General features: G+C 36.3%; 2 protein-coding genes and 1 pseudogene across 2 annotated transcripts; 2 read left to right on the forward strand and 1 right to left on the reverse strand.

Moving 5' to 3' along the window:
* LOC104748544 lies at window positions 283-2,508 on the forward strand (annotated as a pseudogene).
* On the reverse strand, window positions 17,759-18,181 carry LOC104748546 (glutathione S-transferase T3-like). The gene has a single exon (XM_010470166.1). It carries the CDS (start codon window positions 18,179-18,181, stop codon window positions 17,759-17,761), a length of 423 nt encoding a protein of 140 aa, XP_010468468.1.
* LOC104748547 lies at window positions 20,743-26,324 on the forward strand. The gene is made up of 2 exons (XM_010470167.1): window positions 20,743-22,223; window positions 25,811-26,324. Exons 1-2 carry the CDS (start codon window positions 20,743-20,745, stop codon window positions 26,322-26,324), a joined length of 1,995 nt encoding a protein of 664 aa, XP_010468469.1.

The following is a 26,813-nucleotide window of genomic DNA, read 5'->3' on the forward strand; positions in this document are numbered from 1 at the left end:
ACATGGATTTTGAAATAACATGTTTTATCCTTGGATTTGGATCTTTCTATTTTACACTTTCAAATCCATTCAAATCCATTTAAAACATAATGTGGATTTTGAAATCCAAAAACAAATCATAGATCCAATAACATGGGATTTTAACAAGTATTTGTAAATCATAGATCCAATAACACATCATTTTGATAAGTATTTTAAAATCAATGAATGAATAACACATGATTTTTGTCTGGATTTCTAAATCCATTAAAATCATAGAACCAATAACCCCTCTAAATAACCATGGTTTCTTCGTTGCTTGGTCCACCCGAGATACGAGACTCCTGCGCTCCCCTCACACAACCCATCACAAATCCCAACACCAAACCGATCACAAAACCCATCACAGCTTCTGGTCCCAGCAATCCAGCTATAGTGAACGCAATGGTCTCAAACGTCAAAACTCCACCGCCGACGGGACACACCGAGGATAGACCCAACACGTACCTCGCCGCTCTCCTCAAAAACATCGACACTTGTCGTCCCAGCGTCGCAAAGGTCTCAAATGTCAGGAAATCAACTAAAGCCAACGTCGTCGTCAAATCTGTTAGACCTGTTAAACCGCCAAAAAGAAAAAAAAATTCACCTCAGATGGGCTATACTGAAAACAGATCCGCCACGTACCTCTCCTCAGGCAACCCCTGCCTCGACTTCTTCTTCCACGTTGTTCCCTCCACGCCCAAGGCTTCTCTGGAGAAGCGCCTACAGGAGGCTTGGGGTCACGACGCCTTAACCACTCTCAAGCTTATCTGTAACCTTCGTGGAGTCCGTGGCACTGGAAAATCTGACAAGGAAGGGTTTTACACGGCGGCGTTGTGGCTCCATAGTCGCCATCCGAAAACCCTAGCTTGCAACCTGGAGTCCATCTCCAAATTTGGATATTTTAAAGATTTCCCGGAGATTCTTTATCGGCTTCTACAAGGATCTGAAATCCGCAATATCCAGAATTCGGAATGGATCGACGTAGAAGAGCTCGATTTTCTAGTCGTGGTGGTGGTCGTTTTTTTGGTCGTGGTCGTGGGAGGGGTCGCGGAAGGGGTCGCCGTGGTTTTACATTCAGGCCGGTAGCAACGAGGCAGAAGAGGATAGCGAACGCAGAGAGGAAGAACCAAGAGGAGAAAGCCAAAGCAAGCTTGGCGCGCAAGCAAAAGAAGGTTTCAATGGGGAAGAAGGCATTTACAAGATATACTAACGATCCAGACTATAGGTTTCTCCATGAACGTGTGTCTGATCTATTCGCAAATCAGCTAAGGAGAGACCTAAAATTTTTGACATCAGGCCAACGAAACGAACTCTCTCTAGCGGCTAAGTGGTGTCCATCGCTTGATTCTTCGTTCGACAAAGCAACTCTTCTCTGCGAGAGCATTGCCAGGAAGGTGTTTCCCAAAGCGTTATTCCCGGAATACGAAGGCGTAGAAGATGCTCACTATGCGTACAGAGTTCGTGATCGGCTAAGGAAACAAGTTCTTATTCCCCTCCGTAGAACTCTTCAACTCCCTGAAGTATACATGGGAGCGAAATATTGGAAATATCTTCCGTATAACCGTGTTGCTTCTGTGGCGATGAAGTCGTACAAGGAGATTTTCTTAAAACACGACGCAAAGAGGTTTCAGCAATACCTTAAAGATGCGGAGATGGGGAAAACAAAGTTAGCCGCCGGGGCTGTGTTACCTCACGAGATAATAAGAGATTCAAATGGCGGAGATGGTGGACAAGTCGCTGAGCTGCAATGGAAACGAATGGTTGATGATCTTAAAGAAAAAGGTTCTTTGACGAATTGCATGGCCATCTGTGACGTTTCGGGGTCTATGAGTGGTGATCCAATAGATGTTTCTGTGGCACTTGGTTTGCTAGTCTCTGAGCTATCAGAAGAGCCATGGAGAGGAAAGCTTATAACCTTCAGCAAAAACCCTGAACTGCATTTGGTGAAAGGAGATGATTTGAGATCAAAAACAGCATTCGTGAGGAGAATGCAATGGGATATGAACACTGATTTTCAGAAGGTATTTGATTTGATTCTTGCAGTTGCCGTGCAAGCGAAGCTGAAGCCGGAAGAGATGATCAAGAGGGTGTTTGTGTTCAGTGACATGGAATTTGATGAAGCGTCGACTTCGACTTCTTCGTATGATAGATGGGGAAGGCCGTCACCTCCGAGTAATGGATGGGAAACAGATTATGAGGTGATTGTGAGCAAGTACATAGAGAAAGGGTACGGAGAAGCTGTGCCGGAGATTGTGTTTTGGAACCTTAGGCATTCGAGATCAACGCCGGTGCTTGGAAACAAGAAAGGAGTGGCTTTGGTTAGTGGATTTTCCCAGAATATGATAAAAATGTTCTTGGAAAATGATGGAGAGATTAAACGCATAAAGATTGATCCCATAACGATCATGGAGGCTGCTATATCTAAAGATGAGTATATGTCGCTTGTTGTAGTTGATTGATTTTGTTTAGAGATTTGTAGACTTTGTTACATTTTGGTTAAATCTTTGAATAAAAATAAAAACTTGAATTTCATTTATTTATGTCAGTAATTTAGGCCACTACTAGAAAAAATTGTGGATCAGCATTTTCCTTCCGTTGGTTACAAGAATCGCTTCCTTATAGCTTTTTTGTTGTCATATCAAAGCACAAAATATCATGGAAGTAGGGATGTCAAAATGAGTCAAATTTCATTGATGGACTCATCTTAATCCATCCTAATGAGTAAAAAAATTCACCCTAATAAATTCATTGATAAAATGAGTTAGTGGGTTAATTGGTTTAATAAATCAAATGAATTGAGTTATAAATGGGTAATGGTTTAACCATTTGATCCATCAAGAGGCTGTTTGTGTTCAGTGACTTTCATTGAGTCAAATTAACTCAAAGGCTTAAACCAGTAAAATATAACCAAAAATCTCTAAATCAATCAAATGTGTAAACCGATTAATGCTTTGATTTCCCCCCCCAAAACAGTTTCATCGTGATTTGAGGGTGAGGAGAAAATAGAATTTGGATTCATAACCCTAGAATAATCATAAACATGATTTTTCCACAAACCGATTAATGATTTGATTATTCTCTCTCTCTGTTTCTCTGTGTCCCTGTCAAACCGATTTAAGAACACTCGTCTTTTCTTTATATCTTTTGATGCCATATTCTAAGATGAGATTTATTTGATTTCTTTATAGCTAGTGTCTAGTGAAATGGAGTTTGGACAGTTGTAGCTTAGCCAGGTTAACAACATAGCGTACATAGGGTAGTTGAGACCTGAAGGTTTAAAAGAGAGTGACGAGAACACGTTTGAAGGTATTCTGGAGTTGGTCATTGGTTGAGTGTTTAGAGCTCTCATACTGGTGAATTCAGTTGGAGGAGTTCAATTGTACAAATATTTTGCATGATATGTGTCCTGACCAGTTGGATATTTGTTCAAGTCTAATATGATTGCACTTTTTTTTGTTAGAGGCAGTGAAACAAACAAGACACAATATAAAAAACAGAGCAAGTACAACACAGCAATATAACAAACTATGATGAGTATATAAGATGAGACTTGAGAGCTAGATTGTGGTTTTCACACTCGAATCGACCCTTAGTTGATAGGAACAATATGGATGAAGAAGTCCATGTCTATGTGTAACTTCAGGAACTAATCAATTTTGTACTTCTCATCCTCTAAAATCAAGGTTACCCATTTAACCATTTAACTCATCAAATTAAATGAGTTCATGGGTTAATAAAACGCATTAGGTTGGGTTAACTATTTAAACAAATGAGTTGGGTTAAACCCATGAACTCATTCAATCTAAATGAGTTGATTTGAGTTGAGTTAGTCATTTTGACATCCCTACATAGAAGAAACATTTAATACTCAAAGTAAGAAAAAGTGATGATTTGACAATTATAATTATTTTGGTGAAAAAAAATTTGAGGAACTGGTGATAACTTAAATAAGAGTGTTAGAGCATCTCCAATGCAGGAGATAAAAAAGATGCTTAAATTTTGAATTTTGTTTTGAAAATTGTTATGTCTTCAATGGTAGATCATAATTTTGGGTCTTTAAAATTTTTAAATTTTTTTTTTTGAAAATTATAATTTTAGAAGTAAAATATATTTTGTATTAATTTTAAACATTTTCTATTTTACAAAACTTTAAAATTATTGCATTTTATAAAAATTTAAACAAACATTACATAAAAGTATATTAAAAATAGATTATAAAAACGATTAGTTGTAATCTTGACTTCTGCCGAATTTTTGCTATATATTCTTAATCAAATCACATTTCAAATGTTGATGTATTTATCGATCACGAACTTGATTTCAAATGCGCATTATGTTTGTGAGATTTGAAGGCATATCCGTTGAATACGTGAAATCCACTTTTGAAGTTCTGTTTGATTTTGCTTGTGTGTTTGACAAATCAAACTGAGTGTACTCATCCCGTTCGTTTTCTACAATCATATTGTGCAGTCTGATACACGCTCTCATTATATTTCCAAATTTTCTCTTATCCAAAACAAAAATCTGGGTTTTTTTAAAAATGGCAAATTGAGCTTGTAAGACTCCAAAACACGCTCGACATCTTTATGTACACCTTCTTGATATGTAGCAAATAATGATGCTTTTGGACCTTGTAGAATTGGAATAGATTGAATAAAAGTAGTCCATTTTGGATTAATATCATCTGTGAGATAGTCAGCCAAATGATACTCGTTTCCATTGACCACATATTTCACTGTTGGAGCTCGACCGTATAATATATCATCAAAAATTGGCGAGTAATCAAGAATATTGATATCATTTAACGTACATGGAGTTTCAAAAAAACACGTGCCATATCCAGAGATCTTGTGAAGCTACAGCCTCTAATCAATTGTTGGTTTGCCAGATCCACGTGTATATTAACTTTTCCGTGCGGTCGGACAATTCTTCAACTCCCAATGCATACAAACGATGCTTCCTATCATTCCAGGAAACCCGCATATTTCTCCAATACCAAGTAGTTGTTTAAGATCTTCTGTTGTGAGTCTCCTTAGGTATTCATCTTCAAATAAATTTATGATGCTTTCAACAAAATGTTACAAGCATGAAATCGCAGTACTTTCATCAAGTCGGAGGTATTCGTCAACCTCATCAGCTGCACAACCATATGTGATGATATGAATTTCTGCTGTAGTCTTTTATAGTGTAGAGAGACCGAACCTTCCGATAGCATCTCTTCTTTGTTGAAAAAATGGAACTTCATTGGAGAGTCGTTCAACAATATCCATGAACAAGAGCTTGTTCATTCTAAAACGACGGCGAAATATTTTAGGAGGGTATGTAGCATCTTCACTAAAATATATCGTTCCATAAGCAGATGTTTCCTTCTTCACGGTTTCTTTCAATGCAGGCACGTGTTTTATTTTTCGTGTTGCTTCTTGACGAGCATCAGGCTGATTTAATTGATTGTCGGCGACTCGATTTGAATGCTTGATTGAAAGATTGATCAAAGTAGTCATCCATCATTTCCTCGAAATTATTATGAGAAGAAGATGCCATATTAGAGAAGAAGAAGAATATAAAGTAGCAAAAAGCAATTCTTTGTTCTTATTTTTGTTGTGGTAAAAGAAATAATAAGCGTGGAAGAAGCAAATGTGAATGAGAAATATTGTCTTTTCATTTTGTGAAAATTATAGAAAAATTTACAAGTATGTGTGGTTCGTAATAGACAACATTATGTGACTAGAATTAGAAGTATGCAACTACATGTATCTTGTGGTTGTCTTCTTCTTCTCACATGCAAGCGTACTATGCAAAAAATTATGTGGCTAGGATTACAAATATGCAACTACATGTCTTTTTTTGTGGTTGTCTTCTTCTTGTCTTTTTCTCTACTTCTTCTCACATGCAAAAGATTATCATTGACCATTCTATCAAATATGTTAGAAGCGGACCTGATTATTCACAATTATGAAAAGAAACTGACATCCAACTATCTGCATTTCATATTGTTGAAGCCTGCAAAAAGAAGAACAAAGAAAGAACAATGAAGTACATTTTTGGGTAAATCTCATGCGTTCTTATGCTAAGCCAAAAACACGATCATGCATTCAAACTGCAACTCAAGTACATTATAGAGCAGATAAACATACAATCTCAGATTATGCATTCAAACTGAAACCGATTATAGTAAAACAGATTATGCATTCAAACTGAAATTATAACTCAAGTACATTATAGAACAGATAAACATACAATTTCAGATTATGCATCAAATTGAAACTGATTAGAGTAAAACAGATTATGCGTTCAAACTAAAACTGAAACTCAAGTATATTATAGAACAGAGAAACATACAACAGATTATGCATTGAAACGTAAATACAATCTAGAACAGAGAAACATACAACAGATTATGTAGTCAAACTGAAACTCCAACATAAAAAGACACTCAAACTGAAATAGACACTACACTCAAGTACTCAAATGATGATATGAATAATTTCCCAACATGTTGTTAACTAACTTATTCTTCAAAGCCATTTCTAGTTCAGTCAGCTTCATTTTTGCAAGTAGTCTTTCAAACAATTTATGCAACTAATGCTTCTCGTTACGCAAACTTTGTTTCTCTTGCAAAACAAAGTCCTTTTGCCTTGATACGAGGAGGATGAGCTTGCTCCTCTTCATAGCTAACTGGCACAGAGATTGATGACTATGAAGTGTGATCATCACACTTTCTTCTCTTTGATGGACCATCAGCTTTTAGAGAATAAGATACGCACCATTTCTGATCATCGCGAAGCTCCCTCCAAGCTTTCCCGTGAAATTTACCTTATAATCGTTGACAAAGATCTGGTTAGCCAATTTCATGACATCATCCTCATTTTGGCCACTTGATTTCTCTTTTGTTGCAGCCTCATAGCTTCCTACAAACTTTCCGATCATCTTGTTGATCTCCTGCCACATTTGCTTAAAGTGAATGGGCTCTCTCTTTTCCATACCAGCTAGCTTAGGACTTGTTGCATAATAAGATGCAATTCATGACTAAAACGTATTACCTTTTTGCCCATTCCCAGCTATTGCATCCTTACGGGGGTTGAGTCAAGCACTGATGAGTACCACGTCTTCTGTGGGAGACCATTTACTTCTTCCTTTAAGCTCTTTAGGTATCTGTGGATTGGTTTACGCTCATCATACAGATTAGTTTCAAAAGTGTGGGTTGTGGTTTGACTAGTTAACAGGTCCATAAAACCTGAAGCTTGACTATATGGATCCATAGTCAAGTTTCTGTATTGATTTTGAAGGAATAGGAAGAGCAAAAGAAGAGTTTATGAATTGTGTTAAAGGAGAAGGAAGAGATGAAAGAAGCGTTTATGTTTACAGAGAAGAAGAGAATTAGGGACATATCTATACAAAAAGAGGTTGAAAGAAGTGTTTATATTTAAGTGCAATCAATGGTACAATTAAGTTTTAACCTATTCTAACACTACCAATCATTTATCATAGAGCAAAAGTTTTGGTTTAATGGTGAAGTAAATCATGATGTAGACAGAAATCTTCATATAGCATTGAATAAGCATTTACAATTTGAAAATTGAGAAATGGAGCTACTGAGTTCATTTTCCAGTTCTTGTGAGCTAATTATATCATGATCAACATTGAGATATCAGAGAAAGTGCAAAAACTAACCTGAAAAATAGTCTAACAATTGTTCGTGGTTTCATTGTCATACCAGTTGAACCTCCCATAGACTCTTCATGGCTTTTCAGACTAGAGATCTCTGTTAAGAAAACAAACACAAGTATATTATACTTAGAACCTATAGAAATAACTAGACATAATTAAGTAGTGAAAGAGAAACAAAGGGAGCTGCATATTATTCTCTGGCAATACTTGGTACAAAAACTAAAAGCATCCAATCCTATTGACGAACAAATAAAATCCCTAAGCATAGACGTGATTGCTTAATAAGATTAAGATTGAAAATTTGATTATGCAAATCAAGAATTACCATAAATTTTTATATTTCAGGACGTCAAGATATAAAGAAATATAAAAAGTAATTACTTTTTTTCTGAGTTGCTATTGAAGGTGTGAAAGGAGAAATAAAGATAGGAAAAATAAATATCACACATACAAGATAAATTGTATTCTTACCCGTTCTCTATCTATAGATTCTATCTTCAAAAGTTGAGGATCATTCAATACGTCATGACTGCTCTTAATATTTTGCTTTACAACAGCCAGTTCCTTCTCTTCTTTCTCAGCTTCTTCTCCAAATGAAAATAAATTCAATTTCCTAATTTTCACAAAAACAACAAAAAAAAAGTCTCAAAAGAACAACCAAAGCAAAAATTATAACTAAAATTCTTGACTGATCATGAATTACTTACTTCATGGGCTTTTTTGGGGGTTCCTAGACTTCGGCAGTGATGTCTTTGCTAACACTTTAAGAACAATATCTTTGAAAGGCTTCCACAAAACCTGTCAAAGAAATATACATAATTTTTAGAAAAACCAAGTTTCACAAGACTGACATAACAAAGAATGAGTATCAATAAGAGAACATCCTTAAAACGAGGACATCAACATTGTCATTTAACAGCATGAAACACTATAATAGATTCAGCAATAATATGATCCTTACCTCAACAGATATTATTTTTGGGGCGGGATCCAAGGGCCGATCATCCTTACCGGTGTCAACCTCTCCTTTGTAGATTGAATCACCCGTCACCTAAAAGAATTAGGAAAAAGTTGCAACTAAACATGATCAAGAAGAACTAGAAAAGAATAGTTGGAGGAAGCAGAACAAAAAACAAAAGAAGCAATTTGTTTTACCTTGCCAAAGACGGTATGCTTCTTATCAAGCCAATCAGACTTATCCAAAGTAAAAAAGAACTGACTTCCATTAGAATTGGGTGAGCTCGCATTAGCCATGGCTACAATCCCTTGGTGGTTAAACCTCAGTCTGGAATGACATTCATTCGCAAAGACATCTCCATATATACTATTTCCACCTGTTATAATATCATTCACACAACATCAATTGACCTAATCCACCGAGCAAGCAGAAGAAAATTGACACAAGCTAGAGGTCTTAAACCTTAAAAATAATTAGAAGGCATAGAAATTACCGGTGCCAGAACCGATGGCATCGCCGCCTTAAACAAGAAATCCGAGAATAACACGGTGGAAGATGGTGCTGTCGAAGTAACCCTCGAGGCATAGTTGAACGAAGTTCTGTACGGATTTAGGCGCTTCCTTAGGCTACTACTACTCTTTTACATCTTTATTGTCTCCACAATCGAAGAATTCAAACACCCAATTAAACTATAACCGGATCAATCCCAATATCAGAACTTAAGTCAGAACCTGAACTCATCCATATTTGACCATAAAAATTCAGGAAAAAAAAATCATATCATCCAAGAGACATGAATGAATCTGTTGTTTAGAAAAAACTGTAAATACGCAAGCATATAAAACAGAAGAACGTTTTAAACTTATCAAACACTTATCAAAAACACAGAAACTCTTATTCTAAAGCAAAAACAAGGTTTGTTATCGGCAATCAAAGTATTCATCGCAAAGTATTAAAGAACTCAAAGTACAAAGGCTGATGCATAAAACTCATAGAACAAAAACTGATAAAACAAAATTTCATTCGAGAACTCAAAGTACATAAACTGATGCTACCACATATCAAGAAGCATATAATTAACCTCAAATTCAAAGCAAAACATACATTCAACCGATTATATTAAACATAAACTGAAAGAAACAACATACGTTAAACAGATTACATTAACCTCAAAATCCATAAACTGTTATTAAGATTAGAGTGACAACATGTCATTAATTAACTTGTCCTTTAAAGCCTTTTTTGATTCACTTAGTGGCTCTGTTATGCAAGTAGATTTTCAAGCATGCTATATTTACTTTGCTTCTCTTGCAAAGCAAAAGCCTTCTCTTTCAAAGAAAAATCTTTTTGCTTCATCTCATACATCCGCTGGACTTCAACCGTCTGAAACTTCAACAAAACCTTCTCTTCATTGACAATGCTCTTATTGTTGTTGTTTCTTTTCCCTTTTGCATTTGCAACCTTAACACCAGGAGGACGAGTAACTGATTCTTCCTCTCCATGTCCACCTTTGGAGCTTAAAGATTGTGTAGAACCGTCGTTGCACTTTCTTCTAATCATGGCGAAGCTCTCTCCAAGCATGCTCAAGAGTGAACTTCACCTTGTAATCATTGAAAAAGATTTAGTAAGCCAATTTCATGACATCATCCTCATTCTGGGCACTTTTTTTCTATGTTGTTGCAGCCTCATAGCTTCTTACAAAATTGCATACTTGTTCGTTGATCTTCTGCCACCTTTGCTTACAGTGATTGAGCTCTCTCTTTTCCAGACCATCTAGCTTAGAACTTGCAGCATAATAAGCTGTAATGCGTTCCCAAAAATGACCACCTTTTTGATCATTTGACACAAATGCATCCGTACTAGAGTTGAGCCAAGCATTGATGAGCACCACATCTTCTGTGGGAGACCATTTTCTTTGGCTAAAACGCTCATTAGGTTTGTCTTCATCTAGGGTTGGAACATCAGTGCATTGGCCACTAAAGACCGGTACTTCTAATGATCCAAGTCCTATACTAGGTGGAAAACTCTCATAATGATTAGGTTGTTGGCTGGTTAAGAGGTTTAAAAAGCTTGAAGATTGATTATACGAATCCATAACCATATCAAAGATCAAAGGATAAATGCCACCAAAAATTGCTACCAAAAATTATGTTTTTTCAATCGTACCTTTGGAATAATTTTCCAAAAAATCTGTAGAAAATTTCAATTGTGTGTTTTACGAAAAGATGTGATTGTTCATTGTAACGATTTTTTTTGTTTTTGTAAAGTTACAACTGTTCATTGTAGAGTTGTGTTTATTCGAATATTCATATCTTTTGAAATCTATATCTATTTGTCTGTTTGAAATGTTTTCATTATTTTTCCATGACACAAAATAATATAAAATTTCAATCTCAAAGTTTTTTTTTTTTCAACCAAACATTAAATAAATTAAAAGAGAACTCTAAGATTGGTTGCACAAACAGGAGGGTAAGAGTTTACAAAAGAAGTTTCAGAAATTAAAGTTCTTGAAGACTGAGCAAGGCAATCTGCCTGTACGTTGGAATCTCGTGGGATCCTGGTCAGGGTGAAGGAAGGAAAAGATGTTCTGAGCAAAGAGAAATCCTCCAGCAGGTTCGAAAAAGCGGGCCTGTAATGACCCTTATCTAGAAGTACATACCAGAAGAGAAGATGTGTCCGAGGGACGTAGAATGCCCCGGGAAGACGGAGGAAAGAAAATCTTGAAGAACGAACGAGTGACTTGCAAAAGAGGTTACCGAGACTCGAGATGGTCCACGACCGAAGAACGGACGTGAACCCTTAGAACATCCGGAGAATTGGACAAAAGGTGATAGAGGACATTGGTGGAAGTCCAAAAGATAGTCTAAGAAGAAAATGGCCGTGGTAAAAGGGTCAAGGAGACGTAAAAGGACCGTGGGAATGGAATGGTCACGTACCAGCCGAACGGTTGAGATACCGCAAGTCACGGACGAGAGGTCCGGAGACAAACGAGGAAGTTCAAAGTCACGGACGAGAGGTCCGGGGACAGACGAGAGAAGCGGAAGTCACGGTCGGAGGGACCGAGAATGGACGAGGAGATAAGCCGCGAACATATGGTTTTAAATTTGCGGACAAGCGCGGGAGCTTGGGACGCAAGAGGGACGCGGACGGACGAGGAAGTGTAAAGGTCTCTCTGCATGTGAGAGAAGTGCCACGTGTCGCGCGATTAAGTGGTCTCCGCCAGGGAGTGAGATGCATGCGCGAGTGAGTGAGAGTGGGGATGATTTACATGCAAGATTCTTGCCATTTGTCAAGCCAAAATCGCCACCTGCCCAGCGAGAGAGTTGAGTGAGAGGGCTTATAAATAGCTCTCATTCCTCTCATTTTCGACACAAAAACTCTCTAAACACTCAAACTCTACCAAATTTTTCTCTCAAACTTTTGAAGAGAAAATCTCTTGATTTTCGACCAAGGAGAAGGAAGAAGGAAGAGATCTAGAGGAAGGTTGAAGCTTGAGAGCTAGTGGAGGTGCTGTCAGATCGGCGTGGTGTGGTGAAGCTCAATCGGCCAAGATCTACAAGCTAAGGTAAGTTGAGGCTTTGTTTGTAGATGTGTTGTGAGGTGTTTGTGAGTTTTGTGAAGAGCAAGTTGGGAATCTTGCTTAAGGAGGTGCATGAGCTCTCTAGCTCTTGCATCGGCCTTGTTGAGTGGTTGATTTTCCTTGTTGCATGTAGTTCTAGAAGATTGCATATAGACAAGAGGGATTTTTTGGGGTTTTTTATGCAATCTTGGGGTAGATTTACATTTTTCTCAAACTAGCTGCAAGTGTGAAATGCCTTGCTTGCTAGATTTGAAGAGTTTTATGCATTCTTGGGAAGAATGGCATTTTTAAAAATTAGCTGCAAGTGTGAATGCCTTGCATGCTTAATTTTGGGGGTTTGAGAATTTTTAAAATGGAAGAAATTAATTTTAAAAACTAACTGCAAGTGTGAAATACCTTGCATGTCTAGTTTGGGGTTAAAGAAGAATCACGCATAATTAAAATTAATTATTTTAATTTTTGCATGAGTGGTTGAGGTGGTTAATCCCTTGTTGACTGGGTGGGAAATCGATTCATGAGAGGGAGAATTTTGGTAAGGCCATGTGAGAAACTCTAGGATGGAAAGAGCTGCATGAAAGCCCCAAAATTGAGTGTAGTTCCTCATGAGTTTGGATGTGAGACCAGTCTACGGGATTGGCTGTTTTAGTGAGGCCATGCGAGAATCTCCGGGATGGAAAGAGCCGTATGAGGGCCCCAAAACTTGAGAAAAATATTCTCATGGACTTCATGTGAGATCGGTCATGGTGAAATAATTTTGTAAGTCATGCGAGAATCTCAAGGAAGGAAAAAGCCGCATGCATGTGTGAAAGAGGAAAGAAGTGTTAAATTAAAATGTGGAAAATTAATTTAAAATTTTGGGGTTGGGTGCATGTTAGGATTGCATGCATGTGTAGTTAACTTAAGTTGCATGTGTATTTTTTCCTTGCATCTTAAGTTTTGTGTGATTGCGTGATTGATTGATTGTTGTTTCTTGCTTGACTACTTGCTTGTGTGCTTGTTTTCTTGCTTGCTTTGCGTGTTGTTTGTGCTTAATTCTTTGTGTGGTTAGACATAGAATTGAGTGCAAGTTCTATCTAATGCTTGAGTCGGAGTCTCTGTTCGTAGCTAGAAGTCGATCTCTGGTCCCATCATGTGTTAAGATTGTCCGGTGAGCTAATCCAGAGAGATCTCATGGCAGGAAAATTTTCGGTGTCTAGCTAGCTACTAGCCCGAACCGCATGACGATGCGGCTTTGTGTGAGTCCGGTTGTTTACGTGGAGGTAACAACGCAGAAGTTTGGTTGTCCGGTTGGTTGCCTTTGTGGTATCAACGCGGAAGTTTTGGTTGTCCGGTTGGTTACCTTTGTGGTATCAACGCGGAGTGTGTGGATGGGATGGAACAGAGGATCGTGGGGCCCTAGGATGTGTTGATGTTCCTAGGAAGTGATTTCCTTAGGATGTGAGTTGCTCCATGATAGACCTCAAGCGTTGATGTGGATATCCGTTTGATGGTGTTATGGCATGTGAGGATGGTTCATGGTAGGACTCAAGCGTTGATGTGGATATCCGTTTGATGGTCCTATTGCATGAGAAGTATAGGGTGGTCAAGTTATCTTGATGCACCGCTAGCAGTTTCCACCTGGAAGTGATTGCGGGTGAAGTGGCGTGAAGCCAAGTTAGAGGGAAAATCTAGAAGAGTCAAGTGTCTTGATTGTTTCTAGGTTGTTTATTGATTGATTGCTTGCTTGTTGATTGTTTGCTTGCTTGTTGATTGATTGCTTGCTTGTTGATTGATTGCTTGCTTGTTGATTGGTTGCTTGCTTGTTGATTGATTGTTGCTTATTACGCTTCCACATTGCGTGCTTTGTTTGGGGTAGTTGGATGAGAAGAGATAGCATGTTAGTGGAGTTAACATGTTAGATAGTTGCCCAGCTGACTGAGTAATCCTAGATTACTCATTCCCCTCCTCTATTGTTTTTCTTGCAGGGAAAGTAAGTGGGTAGAGTTGGATTTAAGAAACCGGATAGGGTGTTTTCGTGTTGTGTTGCAAATCCGTGTTTCATAATTTTGCTGTTTATTTCGGTTGGATCCAACTGTTTTCTTGAATGATTTTGTTGAATGTGAACTTTGCATATATATATGTAATAAATCGAGATATTTTCATATATTCGGACAAGTGGTAATGGTACGGTCTAGTTCGGACCATCACAACACCGCATACGTGCCAAGGGTTGCAAAGCCTAAGGGACGTACGCAGCGGATAGGTGGCTGCCGGCGGTCCGGCTGGGAATCCTAATTTGTTGGTGGAACCTCGGCTGGGTTGCGGGCGGTTGTCCTCTGTGACGCTCACCCGGGCTGCTCCGCGGTTTGTCCAGCCGAGTGACGGAAGCGGTTCGGGAGCGTTACAAGGCCAATCGTCCGACAGCTGCACCATCGTAACTAGCTCTGCACAGTCCGTCATAAAAGCTTGACAAACAACTCCAGCCGCCAGCAATGACTCCATAGCCCAGATCAGAACTTGTAATTCTGCATGTAAGGGTGTAGGGCCCCCGTCTATGACTCCGTGCTCCCATGAGAAGCGTCAAATCTTCGCCACTACAACACCACCAACCCAGACCCTGAAGAGGGTCCGTGGGTTTCCACGAGCCATCAACCTGACAACGGGAAAGAGAGCCCCTATCCTCCGTTAAAGGCGGAAGGTGCAGATATCTCCCTGAGAAAGATTTGACCTCCTCCCACAAAAGTTTATCATTAGCCGTGTGATTTAATATATCAATTGGCTTCGCCTCTATGCTTTGAAAAACCTTTTCAATCTCAACGGTTTTTTTCAACTTTCTAAATTATTCTCTAGTATTCATTCTTTTAAAAGTAAATAAATTTCTCCAATTCTTGATTTAAAAAAATATTTTTGGAATGATGAATCAAATTTACAACTTTTAGTTAATTTTAAATATAAAAATTTAATAAAAGTACCTAGAATTTTGTTTTCAAGAGTTAGATGGATTATATAGTGAGTTTTTTTATTTGACTTTTGAATATGGTAATAAAGATGACTTCTATTTAAAAACAGTTTATATGGGTTGCATACTTTGGAATTTGGATGTTGCATCAACATTTCTACAAAGTCTAGATCTGAAAAGATATTCTCAAGCTATATGGCTATTTTGTTTGTTTTTTCATTTGTGTTGGACGCTTTAATTGTAGTAACCATAAAATAAACAGTTTTAAAAGGTATTACTTTTCAGATAAAACTTTAACTGTTAGAAGAAAATCAATGATTCTGATTTGTCACTTTAATATAAAAGGAGGACCTTTTCGTTAAATATTTTTTATATTTATTTTCTAAAAAATCATACAGTTGCGTCTATCCATTGTAGAGTTGTGTATTTTACAATAAAATATCTATATAATATATATCTTTTGAAAAAATCATATGGTTGCGTCTATTTATTGTAGAGTTGTGCCTTTTACCATAAAAATCTATATAATAATAATAATCTGAATAAATGCCAGTAACAATTGCGATTTTTCGTCTTATCTTTTCGCTACATATTTCTTTTTATTTTTGAAAAAAATCATACGGTTTCATCTGTTCATTGTAGAGTTGTATCTTTTAACATAAAAGAATATCATATGGTTGCTTCTGTTGATTGTACATTGTAGAGTTATGTCTTTTCACCGTATCTTATTTACAACTTTTCATTCTAATAGTTATGGTTATCTAAATGTTTGTCTTTTGAACTCTATATATATATTTGTCTCTTCGTAGATAACTAACAAATCAATGAATTATTGTTCATTGACACAAATTTTTCGTTTCATGCTGAATCTAAATAAAATGAATTTTAATATTTAATATAACATTATTCTATAATCTAACTAAAGATTTTATAAATGATTATAGTAATATAGAAATTTAATTAACTTTGATTATGTAACTTATAGTTGCTTTTATTAAGATTTGACTATTTCATTTTTTTTAGAAGTTGTGTATTTTTATTATAATTATTGGTTGATAAATTTTCACTCAAGATGATTTTTTTTCTGAAATTATTGTATCACAAAATTGCATTTACTTATTATTATCGTTTGTTTGATATTCTCACTTAGGTTCACTTCATGATAATATTTGTTTATGAGTAATATAAATATCAATAGTTGTTATGTTATGATGTTTGTTACTCTTTACAATAATTCTTCATACAATATCTTTTATTTATAATACATACAAATTGTAAGTAGAGTTGTCTTGATTCATTATGACTTTTCATTTAATAATTTTTAACTAGAGTTGAATCTTTTTACAATTTTGTTTTTTTAGTGTAAGTTTTTATTTTGGTGGTTGTGGTTTTTAAACTCAGAGTTATATATGTTTAATATTTATGAAGTTTTAGCTCTACTTATTATTTTTTTGATCTTTTGAGATAATTTTTAATTTTATTATTAAATAATTTGAAAATATATGCTAAATAATAAAATTAAAAATTATTAAATTTTGAAATTTAATTTAACTTGAATATAAGTTTTTTAATTTTATTATTAAATAATTTGAAAATATATGCTAAATAATGAAATTAAAAAATTATCTCAAAAGAATATACTATTGAAAATAGTGAAATCGCGGGGTCTGAGTCCTAGTTAAGAAAATAGTAAATATTTATATTCTATTATACTCTTGTTTGACTATTAGAATTCTAAATTTTTAGTTTTTTATTGGGATTATTGGCATTTTAGTACATTTTTCAAACTTAATTAGAAATGTAGTACATGTACTATTTATAATTGGAAAAATAGTCAGGGTTCCACTTGTGAGATAGAATGTTTGTGAGATAGAATTGTGAGAGAGAAAGAGAAATGAGGAAAATATATATTTATTCAAATATTTTGGTAATATGTTTTTAAAAAAAAACAAAAATTCAAATATATAAAAATCTATATTTTTTTTCTTTATTATTGATATGTATTTTATTTGATGATTTTATTTGATAATGTTAAATATTTTTTTACAAATTTTATATCCGTACACATAATTTAGTGTACGGATGTCTGTACACCTTATTAAATGTACAGATTTATGCAAACTTTATTAAGTGTACACATGTTTCTACACATTACTAAGTGTAAACATTACATCTATACACTTAATAATGTATAGAGACATCTGTACACTGAATAAGATATGCATATATCCGTACATTTAATAAAGTGTACATACATCCGTACACTTAATAATGTGTACAGTCCGTACACTTAATAATGTGTACAGACATCCGTACACTTAATAAAGTGTACGGATAAAAAGATGTATAGAATATATTTAAAAATATTAAACAAAATGCATATCAAATTATAAAGAAAAAAATATAGATTTTTTTTGTATCTGAAAAGTTTTCCAAAAAAAGATTATATTAACAACTATTTAAATAATCAATACAATAAAAACAGAATGCGTTTCTTTCTTGTGTTGACACCTAAGCATTTTTGGGTAACCAGGAGCTGACACATCAGATTATTTTTCTACCAATAAAATTATTTTATTAATACAGCTCAACTTCATTTTTTTACACCNTTGGCGTTATCATAAGCACCAGTCCATTTGCCTAGTTTTAGATTCATGTAGTTGTAATGATTTCTGCATGAAGCTCCGTCGCGAGGAGGATGAAATGAGCAATGCTCATTACAGTAGTCAGCAATTTTACCCCAATAAGCTTCACTTTTTCGGTTTTTACCAACAACGCTATCTGTTCCATATTTAATCCATCCACTCAATAACACCAAATTCTGCTCTGTTGTCCATTTGGGGCTTTTTCGGCGAGTTGGAGTTGAATCTTCTGTATTTGGAGTCGCTTCAGTACCACCGCTCATATCACCAAGAGCCATTTGCGTAGAAAATCCGGGAAATTCATTTACTCCAACATTTGAAACATTACCCATTGGAGTAGAAGAACTAGAAGGTGTTTGAGATGGATATGGCATCATTGATCCAAAATATGGAGGATAGTTTGGAACAGCTGATGGCATGAAAAAATTTGGTGAAAACCCATAATTTGGTACATTTTGGGGTTGATTTGCAGATTGGTTTTGAAACTGATAATTGTTGGGATTTGGATAGTTGAACGGATGATTAGAAGAATTTTGAGTGTTAAATGGATTATTATTGGGATCCATTTAACAACAAAATAAAAGTTTAAAAAAGTATTAAGAGTTGATAGGAAGATATAGGAGAAAGTTATAGTGAAAAATGAAGTTTTTTTTTATGTCCAAATGAAACGAAAAAAGTCTCTATATATAGATTTCAAAAAATTATGAATTTTGATATAAATTTATTTTTTTTTAAAAATTGATTACAACCAAATAATTGAGTTTAAATAATTGAGAGGAGATAAAAAAACACAAAAATCTGGATAGCCAATAGGAATGCAACAGATTAAAAAAAAAAAAATTTATGTCGGTCAAAAAAAAAAAATTTCTCTCACCCTTCCCTCCAATCCCCAGCCGACACATATCATTGGAAACCCTACTTCATTGGTATTCAACGGGTTGAATTTATTCAACTCAGATGAATCCACCTAGATTTTCTTTTTTATTCAACACCCTTATTGTAGGGATTAAACTGTTGAAAAAAAGATTCAACATGTCCATTGTAAGTAGCCTAAGACCATGTACAATGGTTTTTTCTTTCAACACCCTCCACCTCAACTTTTAACACTCCACATCATTTTCTCTTTCTTCCACCTAATTATTCAACACCTAAATCAATTTTAACCTCTCCAATAGTTTTGTTTAATAAAATTCAACACCTTACCCTACTATTTTCAGTTTTTCACTATATATTCTTATTTTTACTTAATTTGAAAACACACATTTATAATAATAATTAAAATTAATAAAAGTTACATTATTATTTTTAAAATTGAAAATTTATATTTTTAGCTAATTTTTAATATAACAAAATTATAAAATATAAAATAAACAAGAGTTTATTAGAGAAGAATTTAAAAAATATACTAGAAATGATGATTTTTTTTTATGGGAATAAAATGAACCAAGTCTCTATTTATAGAGTGTAAAAAATTTTGAATTTTGATATAAAAATTATTTTATAAAAATTTTGTTTACTACATAATAATTGATTTTGAAATGATAAAATAAAAAAAAATCTTCAAAATCTTACTCTAATACAACACATGTCTCTCTCTCCTAACCTTTTTTCCTTTCCAACAAAAAAAAACAAAAAAAAAACAAAAGTTAGAACGTAGCATATGTGATTGTGGGCCCCAAAAATCAGATTCAACATGTTGAATTGATTCAACATGTTGAATTGATTCAACAAGAATGAATCCACATAGATTTTTTATTTTCTTCAACACCCTCATTGTAGTAATTAAGCAGTTGAATAACTTTTTCAATAACCTCATTGCACATAGCCTAAGCATTTTTCTTCTTTACTTCTTGACACATCACAATAATTTGTCTATCATAAGAAACGAATTCACAAAAAAAAAAAGATGCTAATCTGAAAAAAGAAAAAAAAAACTTAAGACGGATCGAGATTGAGAGAGATTAATCGGAGATGGAACTGATTTGATGATTCTCTACTTCTTTGTAAGGTTATTTTGGCTTGGAATTCCATCCCATGATCTCAATGAAGGCATGAGAAAAAAAGAGTATTACTAATCCTCTTGCTTTTTTAAAAGGAAAGCATGTCTGATGGAACATGACTTTTAAACTATATAGATTAGTGTTTTAAGTATTTGTTTTTTTGGTATGAATTGAAATTCAAATACAATTTAAGAAAATTTCCCGCGGCGTAGCGCGGGTGTTAACCTAGTTATCCTAATTTTTCAATCTCACAAATGGGTCCTACATAATTCTCCTATCTCATACACACTCACACACAAACACTCTCTCACCTATTTTACCAATTATAAATAGTGTTTGTACTAAAAGACTAATTAAGTTTCCAAAATGTACTAAAATGCCAACATACCTTTATTTATTTATTTTATAAGAGACAAATGAAAATGACATTGGAAACTGGAAAGCGAGAACAACAACTAAATTCAAACAAAAAATTAGGGTAGAATGACAACTATTTTAAAACAGTATATAATATTTGTTATAGCTAAGCGAGAACTAATTTTAAAAAAGGTATCACATGAAATATATTAATATTATATGCGATGAGATACGTACTAACTTTACAATCTTTCTAAAGACCAAAACAAACCCTAGGTAGGTTAGTCGATGCATACGTAGTTGTATAAATTTGATCCCCAAGCTACTGATCAATCTCGGAAGCTTTCATATCCGATATTCTCGTATATTTGGTACTTGAAAGATACCTTATATAATTTGTTACAACTTTAGGCAACCCTACCTAGGTTAGTCGGTGAGTTGTATAAATATTAGGTACAGCCTCCTTGATTCAATATCGCTCTTTTATTTTCAATTCCAATTCTTCGATCGATTTGTCTTCTTCATCTTCGATCTTCTCTTATTCGTTGTCTTCTCCGTTGCTTGCAATTGACATAACCATGTCTTCTCCGTTGCTTGGTCCACCAGAGATCCGCGACTCCAACGATCTCCTCACAGAACCCATCACAGCTTCTGGTCCCAGCGACCCTTTCATGGACGCAATGGTCTCAAACTTTAACAAATCGACTAAACTCAACGTCAGCTCTTCACCTCCGATGGGACACACGGAGAATGGATCCGCCACGTACCTCTCCTCAGGCAACCCCTGCCTCGACTTCTTCTTCCACGTTGTTCCCTACACGCCCAAGGAATCTCTGGAGCAGCGGCTACAGGAAGCCTGGGACCACGACGCCTTGACCACTCTCAAGCTTATCTGTAATCTTCGTGGAGTCCGTGGCACCGGAAAATCTGACAAGGAAGGGTTTTACACGGCCGCGTTGTGGCTCCATGGTCACCATCCCAAAACCCTAGCTTGTAACCTCGAGTCCATCTCCAAATTTGGCTATTTTAAAGATTTCCCGGAGATTCTTTACCGGCTTCTCAAAGGATCTGAAATCCGCAGTATCCAAAAGTCAGAATGGCTCGTGATAAAACGCGGATATCGATTCTCTCTAGAAACCTGGAGAGCTGGTGGTCATGGAAAGCTGGCGGCGACGAGGGGGCTGAGGGTAGCGAACGTAGAGAAGAAGAACCAAGAAAAGAATGCTACAGGAAGCTTGGATCACAAGCAAAAGAGAATTTCATTGGGGAAGGAGGCACTTTCAAGATACTCACACGATCCAGACTATAGATTTCTCCACGAACGTGTTTCTGATCTATTCGCAAATCAACTCAAAAGAGACGTTGAGTTTTTGACATCAGGCCAACCAAACGAAATCTCTCTAGCGGCTAAATGGTGTCCATCGCTTGATTCTTCATTCGACAAAGCAACTCTTCTCTGCGAGAGTATTGCTAGGAAGCTGTTTCCCCGAGAATCATTCCCAGAATACGAAGGCGTGGAAGAAGCTCACTATGCTTACAGAGTTCGTGATCGGCTAAGGAAACAAGTTCTTGTTCCCCTCCGGAAGACTCTGCAACTCCCTGAAGTATACATGGGAGCGAGTGATTGGGCATCTCTCCCTTACGACCGTGTTGCATCAGTGGCGATGAAGTTGTACAAGGAGATTTTCTTGAATCACGACGCAGAGAGGTTTCAGCAATATCTCAATGATGCGAGTACGGGGAAAACGAAGGTAGCCACCGGTGCTGTATTACCTCACGAGATAATAAGAGAATTAGACGGCAGAGACGGTGGACTAGTCGCTGAGCTGCAATGGAAAAGAATGGTTGATGATCTTAAAGAAAAAGGTTCTTTGTCGAATTGCATGGCCATCTGTGACGTTTCTGGATCTATGTATGGTGAACCAATTGAAGTTTCAGTCGCGCTTGGTTTGCTCGTCTCTGAGCTATCAGAAGAGCCATGGAGAGGTAAACTTATAACCTTCAGCAACAACCCTGAACTGCATTTGGTGACAGGAGACGATTTGAGATCAAAAAACAGAGTTTGTTGAAGATGTGTTGGTCTGTCTGAAGTAGTGTCTGTGTGATTCAAGATGTGATACAAGATGGCTGTTGTTTTATGTGCGTGAGAAGTTTCTAGAAGACTTGAGAAGGCAATATTGAAGGACGGTTTGAGGATAAATTGAAGAGGAAAACTACTATTTCTTTGGTTGATTAAATTGGAGTTTTACAAAGAAAAGGAAAATAGCAAAAAGGAAAAAGTATTTTTCTTATGAGATTTGGAAATCTTCTCCTATGGTGATTAGGAAGTATTGATGGGTATATAAGGAGGTGTTAGGCACGTCCTAAAGAAGCAAGAGAGCTGAGGCATAAAGGTTAGAATCCTAGAGAGCTTTCTGTTGGTGTGCGGCTTAGTTTCGCGGTTTGGTGCTTGTGTTGTTCAAGCTTCTTTGTTCGTCGGTGTGACGTGTGTGTGAAGGTTGCTCAAGAGAGTTGAAGATCTGAAGTCTAGGCTCAGGGGGAGTTTAGCCCAAGGTTAGGTTATCTTGGTTTGAATCTAGGCTTGGTGTTAGTCTAGTTAAGGGTAGAGAATTATCCTTAAGATTTCATGTTATAGAACGGAGCGGTGAATTAAGAGGGTTGTGCTTAATTTACGCGTTTGCGAATAGGTTGTATTTGCTTTCTTGTTCTAGTGGAATCGAAATCTGGACGTGGTCCCGGGGAGTAGGAAAAACCGAACCTCGTTAACAAAGTTCTTGTGTTCTTTACTTTCTGCTCTTTATTATTGCCTCATCCGCATTTACAAGTGGTATCAGAGCGGGTTCTCGATAGAGATTCAGTCTTGTTTCGGGTAGATCAAGGGTGAGGGTAGTTTAGGAAGTAAGGAAGAGCTTTGAATCAGTTGTGATGACTTCATACAGAGAAGGCACGTCTATGACAAGACCACCGTTGCTTGATTCATCTAATTATGGATATTGGAAGGTTCGTATGCAAGCGTTTATTAGTAACCTTGATGAGGATTGTTGGAATTCGATTGAGCTTGGTTGGGAGCCCCCTAAATTCGTGGATGATAAAGGAGTTGAGTGTCTTAAGCCAAGAGATAAGTGGACTGCTGCAGAGAAAAAGCTATCAAGTTGCAATTCGACAGCCAAGACAGCGATTTACAATGCTATTGATTCAAGCCACTTCAAGTTAATCTCTCAATGTGTATCAGCTCAGAAAGCGTGGAAGTCATTGGAGAATATGTTTGAGGGTACTTCAAGTGTCAAGAGAACTAAGTTGGATATGTTGGCTTCACAATTTGAGAATCTAAGGATGGAAGAAAAAGAAACTGTGGCTGAGTTCAGTGCTAAGTTATGTGATATATCTAATGAGGCTTTTGCTCTTGGAAAGCAGTACAAAGACAAAAAGCTTGTGAAGAAGCTGAAGCGATCGTTGCCTGCAAAATTTGAGTCAAAAATTTCTGCAGTTGAAGAAGCTCATAATTTAGATGAGATGGCTTTTGATGAGTTTGTTGGGATTCTTAAAGCTTTCGAATTAAGCAAAGCATATGAAGCTGAAGGAGTTAAGAAGAAAGATGATGAAGTTAAGGAAGCAATAAAGAAGGAAGTTGACATTGGAGTAGCTCTTAAGGTATCATCTTGTGAAGATTCAATGGCCATGTTATCAAGACAATTTGCTAAATTTCTGAAGCGTAAGGGCGAAGAGAAGAAAAGTAGAATGGGTGAAGAGATGAAGACTTTATCAAAGAATGTTCAATGTTTTGAATGCAAAGGATATGGTCATGTACGGTCTGATTGTGCTAATCTACAAAAGCATAAGAAGAAGGCTATGAATGTTGTTACTAGTGATTCTGAAACTGATTCAGATGAAGAAGAAGATCTGAAGAATTTTGTGGCGTTTACAACTTTTGAAGATAGTTCTGAATCAGCGTCTGCAACAGTGTCTGCAACTGCTTCTGAATCTGCAGCAAAACCTGCAACTGCAGCAGAGCATGAGTCTGAGAGTGATAGTGATTCAGAGGATATGAGCTATGAAGAACTTGGTAAGAGTTATGAGAAGTTGTATGCACATTGGCTTAAGGTAGTTGAGGATAATTCAGTTTTGATTAAGGAGAAGCTCGTGTTAGAGGCTAAAGTCGTTGAAGCAGAGAAACATGCAATAGAGAAGGGCGAAGAAGCATTACAAGCTAAAGTGCAGCTTGAAGAAACTCAAAAGAATTTGAGGATGCTTAATAATGGTACAAAGAAGCTGGATCATATTCTAAGTATTGGCAAGACAGATAAGTGTGGTCTTGGATATGAAGGAAAAGTTTCAAATTCAGATCCAGTGTTTGTTTCAAGTGGAAAAATCACGTCTGCTTCAAAGCGTATTTCAGAGACTACTACAGAGGCTGCTTCAGAGACGATATTTGTGAAAGAACGTGGTACAAAATTTTCTGAATTGCAGAATGCACCTAGACAAGTGTTTCGACCTGTTTGTCATTATTGTGGTGTTGTTGGGCATATTAGGCCAAGATGTTTCAGATTGTTGAGAGAGAGAAGCCGAATGGAGAATGCTTATGATGTAAGGTTTCATGGTCCTACATGTTATCATTGTGGAGTTCAAGGACATGTTAAGAGGAATTGTTTCAGATTCATTCAAGGAGTTAATCATGGAGGTCTAAGGCGCAACAAGATTTGGGTTAGAAAAGATGAGTTCTATGGAGGTTGTGTACTAGGCTATCAACCGCGTATTGCAAAGCGGGGAGAATTTTCCTGTTAGTTTTGACCATGTTGTGACTCATTCAGGGGGAGAATGAAGATGTGTCTGGTGATGTTGTTTAAGTGTTTGAACTGATGAGTTCACAAGCATAGTCAAAAAGGGGGAGAATGAAGATGTATTGGTCTGTCTGAAGTAGTGTCTGTGTGATTCAAGATGTGATACAAGATGGCTGTTGTTTTATGTGCGTGAGAAGTTTCTAGAAGACTTGAGAAGGCAATATTGAAGGACGGTTTGAGGATAAATTGAAGAGGAAAACTACTATTTCTTTGGTTGATTAAATTGGAGTTTTACAAAGAAAAGGAAAATAGCAAAAAGGAAAAAGTATTTTTCTTATGAGATTTGGAAATCTTCTCCTATGGTGATTAGGAAGTATTGATGGGTATATAAGGAGGTGTTAGGCACGTCCTAAAGAAGCAAGAGAGCTGAGGCATAAAGGTGAGAATCCTAGAGAGCTTTCTGTTGGTGTGCGGCTTAGTTTCGCGGTTTGGTGCTTGTGTTGTTCAAGCTTCTTTGTTCGTCGGTGTGACGTGTGTGTGAAGGTTGCTCAAGAGAGTTGAAGATCTGAAGTCTAGGCTCAGGGGGAGTTTAGCCCAAGGTTAGGTTATCTTGGTTTGAATCTAGGCTTGGTGTTAGTCTAGTTAAGGGTAGAGAAGTATCTTTAAGATTTCATGTTATAGAACGGAGCGGTGAATTAAGAGGGTTGTGATTAATTTACGCGTTTGCGAATAGGTTGTATTTGCTTTCTTGTTCTAGTGGAATCGAAATCTGGACGTGGTCCCGAGGAGTAGGAAAAACCGAACCTCGTTAACAAAGTTCTTGTGTTCTTTACTTTTTGCTCTTTATTATTGCCTTATCTGCATTTACATTTGTGAGTAATATGCAATGGGATATGAACACTGATTTTCAGAAAGTGTTTGATTTGATTCTTGAAGTGGCTGTGAAAGGGAAGCTGAAGCCGGAAGAGATGATCAAGAGGCTGTTTGTGTTCAGTGACATGGAATTTGATGAAGCGTCGACTTCGACTTCTTCGTATAATAGATGGGAAGGGACGTCACCTCCGAGTAATGGATGGGAAACAGATTATGAGGTGATTGTGAGCAAGTACAGAGAGAAGGGGTACGGGGAAGCTGTGCCGGAGATTGTGTTTTGGAACCTGAGGCATTCGAGTTCAACGCCGGTGCTCGGAAACAAGAAAGGAGTGGCTTTAGTAAGTGGGTTCTCCAAGAATATGATAAAAATATTCTTGGAAAATGATGGAGAGATTGATCCCATAACGACTGATCCCATAACGATGGATCCCATGACGATTGATCCCATAACCATCATGGAGGCTGCTATATCTAAAGATGAGTATCTGTCGCTTGTTGTAGTTGATTGATTTTAAAAGATTATCGAAAGTTACATTTGGTTAATTATATCTATGAATAAAAATTTAAACTTGAGTTTCATTTATTTATTTCAGTAAATTGGGCCATATAATTTTGATACTTTGTTACAATGTTCTAACAAATATATAAAAATCGTAAAATTTTGTAAACAAAGTAGGTATAATAAACCAACTAAACCGAGCATAGCCTTATACGATTAACAAAGTGCATGTAAATTGTAATTACATGAAATGCCACTGTGCTAAAAAATTTGGAGTGCAATCAAAAAAATCGATAGGGTAGTTAAAATAACAAAAATCGGACCCTTAAACATGATTAATTCGGATTTGTGTACCTATTAAAATAACAAACTACGTTACAATATGAAATAAGTTCGTAATCAAATTCTACTACCATTCTACCTTAATTCAATCATTCAATTTTTTAATTTTTTTTTGGTAGATACAATCATTCAATTTTAGAGAAACATTAAAGAAAAA

Source organism: Camelina sativa, chromosome 15, assembly GCF_000633955.1.
Source record: "Camelina sativa cultivar DH55 chromosome 15, Cs, whole genome shotgun sequence".
NCBI lineage: Eukaryota > Viridiplantae > Streptophyta > Magnoliopsida > Brassicales > Brassicaceae > Camelina > Camelina sativa.